A 14521-nucleotide genomic window follows, 5' to 3' on the forward strand; every position below is an offset into this window, starting at 1 on the left:
ATGTCATGAGCTGTTTAAAGGGATTGTTAATACTTGAAAGAGAAGACGCGGGATATTTTTAGAGCCTGGCCACTTTGTTGTATCTGCTTGCAGACAGCCGCCAGCACTGTTACTCCTTCATTTTATCATTCTACCACTGTGTTATCTTATACAGGATTCAGTTCATTGCCCCTAATGATTCCGACCTGTGTATAATAGAATCTTCCATGGGACTATTGCTGAAATGGGTGCAGTGATGGGGTGGGTAGTGATCCTTCTTCCATAGAGAGCACTGGCCTTTACCTGCATCCGGCTGTGACTCCTGATACAATATGGTAGAAGCGCACATGCAATCTGCGGCCATTCCACACTTCTCAGGTGGAGCTCCGGTCTCAATGAGCCCATTGTCTCCGCTTTCTGCAGGGCATTGTGGATCTTCATGATGCTGCAGAATATGAAATCTACTCATTGGCAATGCACTTCTCTGTATCATGTTACTGTTTGTATTCTGTTACCTGACCCAAATGCTTCATTTTGTCTTTTTAGATCTGAAAATGTCTACTGATGGGGGATTCGGTGCAGGAAACAGCGATGCACAACAGAGCTTGCAGTCGTTCTGGCCAAGGGTGATGGAGGATATCCGAAATCTGACAGTGGTAAGGGTTGGGGGGGATAAAAGTTGCCTGTTTACTAGGTAGCGCTCATAGGAATGGTCATGAAATTTGAGAACGATGATCTTATCTTTTATACATAAAATGGAAACTGCTAAAGGACACGAGTTAAGCTGTAATGCAAATCTACATTGTACCTAGCTGAAGTTCGGCATGTAGCAGTTTAAAGGGAATGCTACCCCTGTTAACCCTCCAAAAGTGTATACATTCAAGTAGGGGACTTAGCCCCCCTCTAAAAATCCTATCTCTATTACACATTTTACTGATGTATATGTAAACGAAGAGGCATTGGTGCCCCCGTAGTGTGGCTGAAGCTCAGGGCGCCACTCTGCCCTCTCCGTTACAATCCTCCACTCCTACTTGTGTTGAGTGATGGCACTTGTCTTTGGCACACCACCTGAACTGAATGCTCAGCCCTGTGCACCTTGACACTGTAGGAGCCGAGCACACACAGTGTTATAGCACGCTGTCATCTCTCCCTCCTGTCTCCATTTTCTGCCTGTTACTGGGCGATCCTGTTTTCAGTGATCAGGCTCTGCAGGCAGTGGTTTTTAAAGCATTGTGCATGTGCTCTTTGGTCCAGCAGTGTCGGTGTGCGCAGAGCTGAACATTCCGTTCAGGGTGGTGTACCAAAGAAAGTGCTGTCAATCAACTCAAGGGGACGAGCAGATTGTACGGAGATCTTTGCTATGACAAAAGTGGACCTAGTATGTATATGTGTATAGATATGTGTGTGTGTGTATATGTGTGTGTGTATATGTATGTATATATGTATGTATGTGTATATATATATATATATATATATATATATATATATATATATATATATATATATATATATATATATATATATATATATATATATATATATATATAATCTCTACATATATATACGAGGCCTGGCGGCATCGACCAATCAGCGACGGGCACAGCGATGATGATGTCATAATGGTTGCCATGGCGACGATGATGTCATAAGGTTGCCTCGATCAATCAGCGACGGACACAGTCTGCCGCGAATTCTGGAATCATCATTGTCCATATACTACGGGTATATGCATATTCTAGAATACCCGATGCGTTAAAATCGGGCCACAATCTAGGATATATATATATATATATATATATATATATATATATATATATATATATATATATATATATATATATATATATATATATATATATATATATATATATATATATATAATCTCCAATTCTAACGCCTCGGGTATTCTAGAATATGCATGTCCACGTAGTATATTGCATAGCGACGTATATTGCCCAGCCACGTATGTCACTGGTTAAAAAAATAAACATATACTCACCTTCCGAGAGCCCCTTGTAGTTCGGTCACATGACTGTGATGTCATGGCAGGTCCTTCTCCCATACCATCCTTGGCACCGGAACCTACCGCTTGCATGGAGTGGTCACCGGAGAGTCGCGAAAGGTGAGTATATAATAATTTTTATTTTTTTTTATTATTATTTTTAACATTAGATGTTTTTACTATTGACGCTGCATAGGCAGCATCAATGGTAAAAACTTGGTCACACAGGGTTAATAGCGGTGGTAACTGAGTGAGTTACCTGTGGCATAACGCGGTCCGCTACCGCTGACATTAACCCTGTGTGAGCGGTGACTGCGGGGAGTATGGAGCGGGCTAATCGGACTGTGGCCGTCGCTGATTGGTCGCGGCAGCCAAGACAGGCAGCAGTGTATATATGTATGTGTGTGTGTGTGTATATATATATATCTTTGTGGTTGTGGCCCGATTCTAACGCATCGGGTATTCTAGAATATGCATGTCCCCGTAGTATATGGACAATGATGATTCCAGAATTCGCGGCAGACTGTGCCCGTCGCTGATTGGTCGAGGCCGCCAGGCGGGATGTCTACGTCCTTTATGACATCATCGTCGCTGTGCCTGTCGCTGATTGGTCGAGGCCTGGCGGCCTCGGCCAATCAGAGACGTGGGATTTCCAGGACAGACAGACAGACAGAAAAACCCTTAGGCAATTATATATATACTAGATTGTGGCCCGATTCTAACGCATCGGGTATTCTAGAATATGCATGTCCCTGTAATATATGGACAATGATGATTCCAGAATTTGCGGCAGACTGTGCCCGTCGCTGATTGGTCGAGGCAACCTTTATGAGATCATCGTCGCCATGGCAACCATTATGACATCATCGTCGCTGTGCCTGTTGCTGATTGGTCGAGGCCTGGCGGCCTCGACCAATCAGATGCGGGATGTCTACGTCCTTTATGACATCATCGTCGCTGTGCCCGTTGCTGATTGGTCGAGGCCTCGACCAATCAGAGAGCAGGGATTTCCAGGACAGACAGACAGACAGACAGACAGACAGACAGACAGACAGACAGACAGACAGACAGACAGACGGAAAAACCCTTAGACAATTATATATATAGATACTAGATTGTGGCCCGATTCTAACGCATCGGGTATTCTAGAATATGCATGTCCCTGTAATATATGGACAATGATGATTCCAGAATTCGCGGCAGACTGTGCCCGTTGCTGCTTGGTCGAGGCAACCTTTATGACATCATCGCCATGGCAACCATTATGACATCATCGTCGCTGTGCCCGTTGCTATATATATAGCAAAAGGAACAGCCAGATAGCACCACTGCCAGGAAGAACAAAGTGGGAACCGCTCACCTGTGTAAAGCCAGGATATCTGATCTTGGGTGCGTAGCTCCGCTGGAGAAAAGTCCATATGAAATAGTGAATGTATAAGGAAATAGAGCGCACTCGCCGATCATCCTGTGCAGGAATCTTTATTCAAACATCGTGCTGTACATCTTCACGACCGGGGGTGCTGTACAGAGAGTGAAGCTTCACTGACCCGTTGAAGCGCCAGCCAGGCGTGAAATGGCCGTCGTCCCGCTTTGCCGCACTCTCTGTACAGCACCCCCGGTCGTGAAGATGTACAGCACGATGTTTGAATAAAGATTCCTGCACAGGATGATCGGTGAGTGCGCTCTATTTCCTTATACATTCATTTATATATATATATATATATTTTTTTTTTTTTTTTTTTTTTAGAAGAACCTGTCAAGTCCCTTACTGTCTCCCAAGTGCTATTTCATTATGTATCTTTATTCCTCTGATTTGAGAAGGTACTTTTTATACAGTGCTAAAATTGCGCTTTGTAAAAATATACGGTACTTATTATTTTGCTCTTTACCATATTCTACAGCGGTAGGACTAGTTTGGCGGGGTCTCTCGTCCTTCAGACTAGTCATCCTGCCTATAATCTTTGAATTGCTCCTCCCTTTAAATGTCCTAGTGATTGTATTGAGAGGGGAATACCTTAACTATTGGTTTTATTGCTTACTGACATCTGTTTCATATGTTTGCTCCACACAGAAAGATTTCCGTGTTCAGGAGCTTCCATTGGCTCGAATTAAAAAAATCATGAAGCTTGATGAAGATGTTAAGGTGAGCTTACCTGTTTGAGATGTTGTAAAATGGTATTGCATATGAAGTTGAGGGCATCTTACAGACATTAAAAATAGTGTGGGATATTTATTTCCAGCACCACTCCAGAGTGTTTTTTTTGTTGTTTTTTTTTTTTTTAAACCGCTGGAGTGATGTCACTGCCCCCGGTCTTATACTCTTATTCCTCTGGCGTCTTCACCATTTTTCGGTGTCGCTCCGGCCCTGTGGCACCATCTTGTGTGCATAGCTTCTAACTGGCTGGAAATCGGAAGCTACGTAACACCCTCTCAATGCAAGTTTTAGCGCCAGAACGAGTCTCTCATAGGCTTTCATTGATTTTTTTTTTTTTTTTTAAACGGATACATTTTTATTAAGAAAAACAATTATTACATATGACATCAAGCTATTATTATTTTATTATTATTATTATACATTTTTATAGCGCCATTTATTCCATGGCGCTTTACATGTGAATACGGGGCAAATATAGACAAATACATTAAACATGAGCAGATAACAAGGCACACGAGTACATAAGGAGGGAGGACCCTGCCCGCGAGGGCTAACAGTCTGCAGGGGGTGGGTGAGGATACACTAGGAGAGGGAAGAGCTGGCTGTGCGGCTGTTCAGTAGGTTGAGGATCACTGCAGGCTGTAGGCTTGTCGGAAGAGATGAGTCTTCAGGTTCTTTTTGAAGGTTTCTATGGTAGGCGCAAGTCTGATGTGTTGGGGTAGAGAGTTCCAGAGTATGGGGGAAGCACGGGAGAAGTCTTGGATGCGGTTATGGGAAGAAGAGATGAGAGGGGAGTAGAGAAGGAGGTCTTGGGAGGACCGGAGGTCGCGTGTAGGTAGGTACCGGGAGACCATGTCACAGATGTATGGAGGAGACAGGTTGTGGATGGCTTTGTATGTCAGTGTGAGGGTTTTGAACTGGAGTCTCTGGGCGATAGGAAGCCAGTGAAGGGCTTGACACAGGGGAGAGGCTGGGGAATAGCGGGGGGACAGGTGGATTAGTCGGGCAGCAGAGTGTAGGATGGATTGGAGTGGTGCCAGAGTGCTAGAGGGGAGTCCAGAGAGTAGGAGGTTGCAGTAGTCGAGGCGGGAGATGATAAGGGCATGCACTAGCGTTTTTGCAGTGTTGCGGTCAAGGAAAGCACGGATCCGGGAAATATTTTTGAGTTTGAGACGACAGGAGGAGGCAAGGGCTTGGATATGTGGCTTGAAAGAGAGGGCAGAGTCGAGGATCACCCCGAGGCACCGGGCGTGTGGGACTGGGGATAGTGAGCAGCCATTGACATTGATGGATAGGTCTGGTGGAGGGGTAGAGTGAGATGGGGGAAAGATGATGAATTCTGTTTTGTCCATGTTCAGTTGTAGAAAGCGAGCAGAAAAGAAGGCTGAAATGGCAGACAGACAGTGCGGGATTTTGGTAAGCAAGGAGGAGAGGTCAGGTCCGGAGAGGTAGATCTGCGTATCGTCAGCGTAGAGATGGTACTGCATACCGTGGGATTCTATGAGCTGTCCCAGGCCGAAAGTGTAGATGGAGAAGAGTAGGGGTCCTAGAACAGAGCCTTGAGGAACACCGACTGACAAGGGGCGAAGTGAGGAGGTGGTGTGGGGGAGGGAGACACTGAATGTTCGGTCTGTCAGATATGACGAGATCCAGGAAAGGGCCAAGTCTGTGATGCCAAGGGATGAGAGGATTTGTAGCAAAAGGGAGTGGTCTACAGTGTCAAAGGCAGAAGACAAGTCCAGGAGAAGGAGGACAGAGTAGTGTCGCTTGCTCCTGGCAGTTAGTAGGTCATTGGTGACTTTAGTTAGGGCAGTTTCAGTTGAGTGATGGGAACGGAAGCCTGATTGTAACCGATCAAAGAGGGAGCAGGAGGAGAAGTGGGAGGACAGTTCAAGATGGACGTGTTGCTCCAGCAATTTGGAGGCATAAGGGAGAAGAGATATCGGGCGATAGCTAGACACAGAGGATGGGTCGAGGGAGGGCTTTTTGAGGATGGGTGTGATCTTGGCATGCTTGAAGGATGAGGGAAAGACACCTGTTGTGAGTGAGAGGTTGAAGAGGTGCGTTAGGGTTGGGATGAAGACCGTGGAAAGGTTAGGGATGAGGTGGGATGGGAGCGGGTCAAGCGTGCAGGTGGTGAGGTGTGATCTTGACAGGAGGGTGGAGAGCTGATCTTCTGTCATGGTGGAGAAGCTGGTTTTGGAGGAGCAGGGTTGAGCAGCTAAGAGGGTCAGTGGGCGCTGTGGGCCAAAGCTTTCTCTGATCGTATCGATCTTCTGTTTAAAGAAAGAGGCGAAGTCATCAGCAGAAATGAGGGGGGAAGGAGGAGGTGCGGGGGGACGGAGTAGAGAATTGAAAGTGTTGAAAAGCTGTTTAGGGTTGTGGGACAGGGAGGATATGAGGGATGAGAAGTAAGTTTGTTTTGCGGCAGTGAGCGCAGACTTGAAGCTGGCGAGGGACTGCTTGTATGCAGTGAAGTGGTCGGCAGAGTGGGATCGCTTCCATCTCCGCTCAGCAATCCTGGAAGCCCGTCTCAATTCTTTGGTCAGGCTGGTCAGCCAGGGCTGCCTGTTAATTGTACGAGTTTTACTATGCATGAGTGGGGCGGCCGAATCGAGTGTTGTTGTTATTGTGGTGTTATAAAAAGTGGCAGCAGCATCTGTGTCATGAAGGGAAGCTATGTCTGTGAGAGGGAGAAGGGACTCAGAGAGTGATTGTAAGTTGAGATGTTTGAGATTTCGGCGAGGGTGAGTGAGTTTGTGGAGTGGGGGTTGCACACTAGGAGAGGAGAGGGACGAGAATGTCAGTAGGTTGTGGTCAGACAGGGGGAGGGGTGTGTTAGTGAGGTTAGTAAGGGAGCAGAGGCGGGTGAAGATGAGGTCCAGCGTGTGGCCATCTTTGTGAGTGGCCTCAGAGGACCATTGAGTGAGGCCAAAGGAGGCAGTCAGTGATAAAAGTTTAGAGGTAGCTGAGGTGAAAGTGTCAATGGGGACATTGAAATCACCCATGATGATAGTGGGGATGTCAACAGAGAGGAAATGAAGTAGCCAGGTGGTGAAGTGGTCGAGAAAGGTGGAGATGGCTAGTTCTGGGGGGCGGTAGATGACAGCCAGCTGGAGGTTGGAGGGGGTATAGATGCGGACAGAGTGCACCTCAAACGAGGGAAGAGTAGCGGAGGGTGGTAGCGGGATTGGAGTAAAGGAGCAGGTGTCGGACAGGAGCAAGCCAACTCCTCCACCGCGTTTGTTGCTGGGGCGAGGGGTGTGAGAGAGGTGGAATCCGCCATAGGAGAGCGCAGCTGGAGAGGCCGAGTCAGAGGGGGTGAGCCAGGTTTCAGTGAGGCCGAGGAAGGAGAGTTTGTTGGTGATGAAGAGGTCATGGATAAATGGCAGTTTGTTGCAGATGGAGCGTGCGTTCCATAGTGCTCCAAGTAGGGGGAGCGGGGGAGTGGGGGCTGGATGAATGGGTATGAGGTTGTCGTGGTTGGGAAAACGTGCGGAGGATCGTGGCAGGGGGTTAGAAACGAGTGTGGGGATGAATTGGGGAGGGCCGGGATTTGGGGATATGTCACCAGCAATGAGGAGTAACAGACAGATCATTAGAAGGTGGGAGCAGGATAGGACATGATGTGGCCGTGTGTGTCTGGAGAAAAAGGATTGTATGTGGAGGAACAGTTCTGAGGGGAAGGTGAGATGGCTGGGGAGTATGGAGGAAGAAATGACTAGTTCCTTACTAGGTGGAGTGATTGCAGGAGATTGTAAGAAGGAAAGTAGTATGGGGGTGAAAGAGAAAAGAAACCGAAACATTGTAGTGGTTAGTAGTCTGTTACCTTCCAGTCAATTCCAGTCCAATTCAGTCTAATTCAGAATCATAATTAAAAAGATGTAATTTAAAAGATGGAAGTTAAAAGATGATTTTCAGCAGACTGAGTCTATAGCAGACTCCTGCATGTGAATATATCCCCAGTTAAGGGCAATCAGGTGTGAATGAGGGGGTGGCTGGGTATGGGAGACCAGATGTAGAGAGTTAAGCAAAGGTCATAAAGTGAGGGAGGGGTAAGACTGACCACTCAAAGAGATGCCAGGATCACACAATGAGATACATCAAAACAGGTCATGGAAACAAGCTCATAGGTGAGAAAGCATACTAAAAGGATTATATGTGCTGCACCAAGACACTCAGATCCAGGGGAAGCATAGAAAAGCCAGTGCAATATACAGAGACATTCAGAAGCCAGGGAGAGCTGGGTAAAGTCAGTGCATACCATGGAAAATCAATGCAGTATACAGAGATATTCTGGAGCCAGGGAGAGCTGGGTAAAGTCAGTGCATACCATGGAAAATCAATGCAGTATACAGAGATATTCTGGAGCCAGGGAGAGCTGGGTAAAGTCAGTGCATACCATGGAAAATCAATGCAGTATACAGAGATATTCTGGAGCCAGGGAGAGCTGGGTAAAGTCAGTGCATACCATGGAAAATCAATGCAGTATACAGAGATATTCTGGAGCCAGGGAGAGCTGGGTAAAGTCAGTGCATACCATGGAAAATCAATGCAGTATACAGAGATATTCTGGAGCCAGGGAGAGCTGGGTAAAGTCAGTGCATACCATGGAAAATCAATGCAGCATACAGAGATATTCTGGAGCCAGGGAGAGCTGGGTAAAGTCAGTGCATACCATGGAAAATCAATGCAGTATACAGAGATATTCTGGAGCCAGGGAGAGCTGGGTAAAGTCAGTGCATACCTGTGGGAAGAGGAGAACAGCTCGATTAGATGGTGCAGATGATGATAATATTGTAGTAGTGATGAGTAGCCAAATGCATTCTAGAATTCAGTCTAATTCAGAATCATAATTAAAAAGATGTAATTTAAAAGATGGAAGTTAAAAGATGATTTTCAGCAGACTGAGTCTATAGCAGACTCCTGCATGTGAATATTATTATTAATTAATATTATTAATTAATATTATTAATTAATATTAATATTATTATTATTATTATTATTCGCATATAATCATATATTTTTATGAACAAAACTCCCCCTTCGAGACCCCCTTTAGTGCCTTCCTCATTTCCCATCCGATATTCCTTCCCCAATCCAAATACAATTGTATAGTATGAACATCATCTATAACATCATGCATCCTCCCCACAAATCTAATTCCATTCTATCCATGGCTGCCATATCTTTTGAAATACATCGAGTTTATTTCTCTTAGTATAGATACTTTTTTTCCAATAAAATTATATGGTCCGCCTGCGTAAGAAAGTCTCGTCTAGTCGGAGGCTCCTCTCTGATCCAGAACCGAGCTATCAATTTCCTTGCTTTGAATAACAATCTAGCAATCGCCAGTTTAACCATAGATACCACTGCTATTTCTTCCACATAACCCAATATACAGACCAAAGGGTCTCTGGGAATTACACACCTATATACCAATTCAATCCGATTCAATACAACTGTCCAGAAGGCAGACAATCTAGCGCAATGTCACAGCATGTGTAACATGTCTGCCCGTTCCTGCGAGGCTTGCATTGATTAATGATGTTCACCTCGTTCCATGAAACACTGAAGCAGTTGGCAGGTCACAAACTTCAGGAGACGGCTGGAGCCGTTGCCAAAACAGATGGGTCAGAAGATAGTATCAGATAAGGAGCAGGAGACTTGAATATTCAGCACCACTCCAACGGTATAATAATAATAGCAAAAAAAACACTGGAGTGGTGCTTTAAGGGTAAGTCTCCTTTTCTCGGTTTGTCCCGCTTAAAACAAGGAACCTATTTTACTTGCTTTTATGTAGCGCTATTAATTTCAGTGCTTTACAGATATTATCATTGCTGCCCCCATTAGGGATCACAATCTAAATTCCCTATCAGTATGTCTTTTAAATATGGGAGGAAACCCTCACAAACACAAGGAGAACATAGAAACTACTTCCAGACGTTGTCCTTGGTGGGATTTGAACCCAGGACCCCCTGCTCATATCTCTGGTTTATAATCCCAAATGCACCCACATAGTCTACTTGCTAAGCTACCTTTAGACAAGCAGCATGTATATGAAAGATGGCATACATCCCATAATCCATTTTGTGAGGACTAAACTATATCAGGTTAAATTGACTTGTCTATTTTTTTTCCCAATGAGGTGTAAGGAGCAGCTTACAAACACCAGTAAGGGTATGTGCACACGTTCAGGTTTTTTTTTCCCGCTTTTTTTCACGATAAAAACGCATTACTAACTGCAGACATATGCATCCTATCATTTCGAATGCATTCTGCAATTTTTGTGCACATGATGCGTTTTTTTTTCCGTAAAAAAAAAGCAGCATGTCCATTAATTTTGCGGATTTTCTGCGTTTTTCCCGCTATTCTATGCATTTGGGGGGAAAACGCACCAAAAACGCAAAAAAAAAACAAAAAAAACGCATGCAGATTTCTGGCAGAAATGTCCGGGTTTTTGTCAGGAAATTTCTGCTGGAAAATCCTGACGTGTGCACATACCCTAAAGGCCCCTTCACATTTAGCGACGCTGCAGCGATACCGACAACGATCCGGATCGCTGCAGCGTCGCTGTTTGGTCGCTGGAGAGCTGTCACACAGACCGCTCTCCAGCGACCAACGATGCCGGTAACCAGGGTAAACATCGGGTTACTAAGCGCAGGGCCGCGCTTAGTAACCCGATGTTTACCCTGGTTACCATGCTAAAAGTAAAAAAAAACAAACACTAGATACTTACCTACCGCTGTCTGTCCTCCAGCGCTGCGCTCTGCTTCTCTGCTCTCCTCCTGTACTGGCTGGGAGCCGGAAAGCAGAGCGGTGACGTCACCGCTCTGCTTTCCGGCTCACAGCCAGTACAGGAGGAGAGCAGAGCACAGCGCTGGAGGACAGACGGCGGTAGGTAAGTATGTAGTGTTTTTTTTTTTTTACTTTTAGCATGGTAACCAGGGTAAACATCGGGTTACTAAGCGCGGCCCTGCGCTTAGTTACCCGATGTTTACCCTGGTTACCAGTGAAGACATCGCTGGATCGGTGTCACACACGCCGATCCAGCGATGTCTCCAGGGAGTCCAGCGACGAAATAAAGTTCTGGACTTTGTTCAGCGACCAACGATCTCCCAGCAGGGGCCTGATCGTTGGTCGCTGTCACACATAACGATTTCATTAACGATATCGTTGCTACGTCACAAATAGCAACGATATCGTTAACAATATCGTTATGTGTGAAGGTACCTTAACAGTATCTAAAGGTGAACAATAAGTACTGAAAAGAAAATCCTTAAGTAAATTAAATGAGCCATTACTCTGTGTACAAAAAACAAACAAACTAATGACTTTATTAGTGTAGGGTATTTATTTGTTGTTTCATTACTTCACTTTCACTTGTAACTGGTGTTTGTTAGTAATTGATGTGTTGGAAGTGTAATAAAACCTTGCTGAATAAAGACTCCAATATGATAAGATATTTAGCTTGGTTTTCACCCACAGTAAATAGTCTTCTGCTGACAGAGGAACCTGTCAGATCTTCTTGGTTATACATCATTACATCTTTGTGACCACTCCTCCACCTGTGCCGAAACCCCTCCCCAGTAAGCTGAATTCAGACTGTAAGGCAGACCCCCTTTTGACATTTTTTTTCTTCTTTCCTTTGGAAAATTTGGGGTACTTACTATAGTCGAAAAATACGGTAAACACTTATCAGTATTTAGTATTAAATAAAACGCACAACAGTGCTCACCTGTTTAGTCACTCCCAACTCCCCCCACCTCTATCAAAAAAAAAAAAAAGCAGTCCAAGCATCAAACGTACATGAGATTGGTGTCACTAAAACTTCAGCTCATAATGCAAAAAACAAGCCCTCTTTTTATCCAGTTAGAAAAGTAACAATGAAATAAAGCCTCGGAAAATGGTGACGCAAGACAAACAAAACGGTTTGTTTGTTTTTTTTTTTTTTTTTTGTCCTCACCTCTTACATAGAATAAAAATCAATACTTGCTTTGGAATCTGTCAATGGTCTGACCCAGACGTTCATTTTTACCGCACACTTATTTTTTGTTTTCACTTACTGTTGTTGTTGGGGAGGGGAAATAACGCAACAATCTATTTTCCAATGCAAGTTTGCCAGCACAGAGAGATGTCTGGTTACACCACTTATTATACCCTATGGGGAGGGGAACACTGGTTGCTGCTGTATAATATATTCCATGCTGCTTCAGCTATAATGAAAAGAGCAGAAATCCTCCTAAGTGTTTACTGTATGGGAGTCATTGTAACATCTAGCCTTCACCTGGTAGGCAACAGTCAACTGACAAATAGAGAACCTACAGAGGAGAAAACTGGTGAAAGACTGCAAGATACAAATCCTTTAATGACCAGCTAGCGTTATACCCCGTGTACCAACATGGCACACACTTATCCTGAAAAGGCACCAACAGTGACAGGTGTGGTTTTATGATAAATGAGGAGATAACCTTGACTTTTCTTACTGATCTTTTTACACTTTTACTAGACAGGCAATGGGGGACAGAACATGGATCCTTTGGTGTGGCGCACTATAAATATATAGTGTGTATGTGTACGCCCAGAAATATTTGGACACAAGTTTTGCATTGCTGTTTACCAAAAGATATTCAAGATGGTTTTATATGATCGGTATGGGCTTAAAGTTCTGACTTTAATTTTAGGGTCTTCACATCCTAATTGGAGTAAAGTTTTAGGAATAACTGCTCTATATAGCTGCCTCTTTTCAAGGCCTCTTTCACACGTCCTGATATTTCCAGTACCGGAGATGTTAGTGTTCGTGTGTGTAATGCTTGCGGCACACGCGTGGCAACTGTGTGCCGCATCAGTACTACACGAACGGCTGCCGGGGAAGACGCTCTACAGTAAGAGCTGTTAAAGTCAGAACGATGACAGCAGGTGGGGGCTTTTGGGACTATTACTCCCATCATCCGACACTTGCTGGTGCTAATAACCGTGACGGCAGGAGTGGCTGATCAGGGTATTCCTCAGCCCCCACCTGCGTTATAACCAAATAAATGAATGAAAAACCCGGCATGGGTTCCCCCCTATTTTCTTTAACCCCTTCATGACCCAGCCTATTTTGACCTTAAAGACCTTGCCGTTTTTTGCAATTCTGACCAGTGTCCCTTTATGAGGTAATAACTCAGGAACGCTTCAATGGATCCTAGCGGTTCTGAGATTGTTTTTTCATGACATATTGGGCTTCATGTTAGTGGTAAATTTAGGTCAATAAATTCTGTGTTTAATTGTGATAAAAACGGAAATTTGGCGAAAATTTTGAAAATTTCGCAATTTTCACATTTTGAAATTTTATTCTGTTAAACCAGAGAGTTATGTGACACAGAATAGTTAACAAATAACATTTCCCACACGTCTACTTTACATCAGCACAATTTTGGAAACAAAATTTTTTTTTGCTAGGAAGTTATAAGGGTTAAAATTTGACCAGCGATTTCTCATTTTTACAACGAAATTTACAAAACCATTTTTTTTAGGGACCACCTCACATTTGAAGTCAGTTTGAGGGGTCTATATGGCTGAAAATACCCAAAAGTGACACCATTCTAAAAACTGCACCCCTCAAGGTGCACAAAACCACATTCAAGAAGTTTATTAACCCTTCAGGTGCTTCACAGCAGCAGAAGCAACATGGAAGGAAAAAATTAACATTTAACTTTTTAGTCACAAAAATGATTTTTCAGCAACAATTTTTTTATTTTCCCAATGGTAAAAGGAGAAACTGAACAACGAAAGTTGTTGTCCAATTTGTCCTGAGTACGCTGATACCTCATATGTGGGGGTAAACCACTGTTTGGGCGCACGGCAGGGCTTGGAAGGGAAGGAGCGCCATTTGACTTTTTGAATGAAAAATTGGCTGCTCTCTTTAGCGGACACCATGTCACGTTTGGAGAGCCCCCGTGTGCCTAAAAATTGGAGCTCCCCCACAAGTGACCCTATTTTGGAAACTAGACGCCCCAAGGAACTTATCTAGATGCATAGTGAGCCCTTTAAACCCCCAGGTGCTTCACAAATTGATCTGTAAAATGAAAAAGTACTTTTTTTTCACAAAAAATTTCTTTTCGCCTCAATTTTTTATTTTCACATGGGCAATAGGATAAAATGGATCCTAAAATTTGTTGAGCAATTTCTCCCGAGTACGCCAATACCTCATATGTGGGGGTAAACCACTGTTTGGGCACACGGCAGGGCTTGGAAGGGAAGGCGCGCCTTTTGACTTTTTGAATGGAAAATTAGCTCCAATTGTTAACGGACACCATGTCGCATTTGGAGAGCCCCTGTGTGCCTATGCATTGAAGCTCCCCCACAAGTGACCCCATTTTGGAAACTAGACCCCCCAAGGA

At 44.3% G+C, this 14521-nt stretch overlaps 1 protein-coding gene across 2 annotated transcripts in view; it reads left to right on the top strand.

Moving 5' to 3' along the window:
• NFYC (nuclear transcription factor Y subunit gamma) overlaps positions 1 to 14521 on the top strand; it is a 115870-nt gene that overhangs the window by 73518 nt on the left and 27831 nt on the right. For both annotated transcript variants that reach the window (XM_069756984.1, XM_069756985.1), the window contains exons 2-3: positions 526 to 635; positions 4053 to 4124. In XM_069756984.1, coding sequence (XP_069613085.1) covers positions 534 to 635; positions 4053 to 4124 — 174 coding nt within the window. In that variant the 5' untranslated portion in view covers positions 526 to 533. The remainder of the gene's footprint in view (positions 1 to 525; positions 636 to 4052; positions 4125 to 14521) is intronic.

The sequence above is a fragment of the Ranitomeya imitator genome, chromosome 3 (genome assembly GCF_032444005.1).
Source record: "Ranitomeya imitator isolate aRanImi1 chromosome 3, aRanImi1.pri, whole genome shotgun sequence".
Lineage (NCBI taxonomy): Eukaryota > Metazoa > Chordata > Amphibia > Anura > Dendrobatidae > Ranitomeya > Ranitomeya imitator.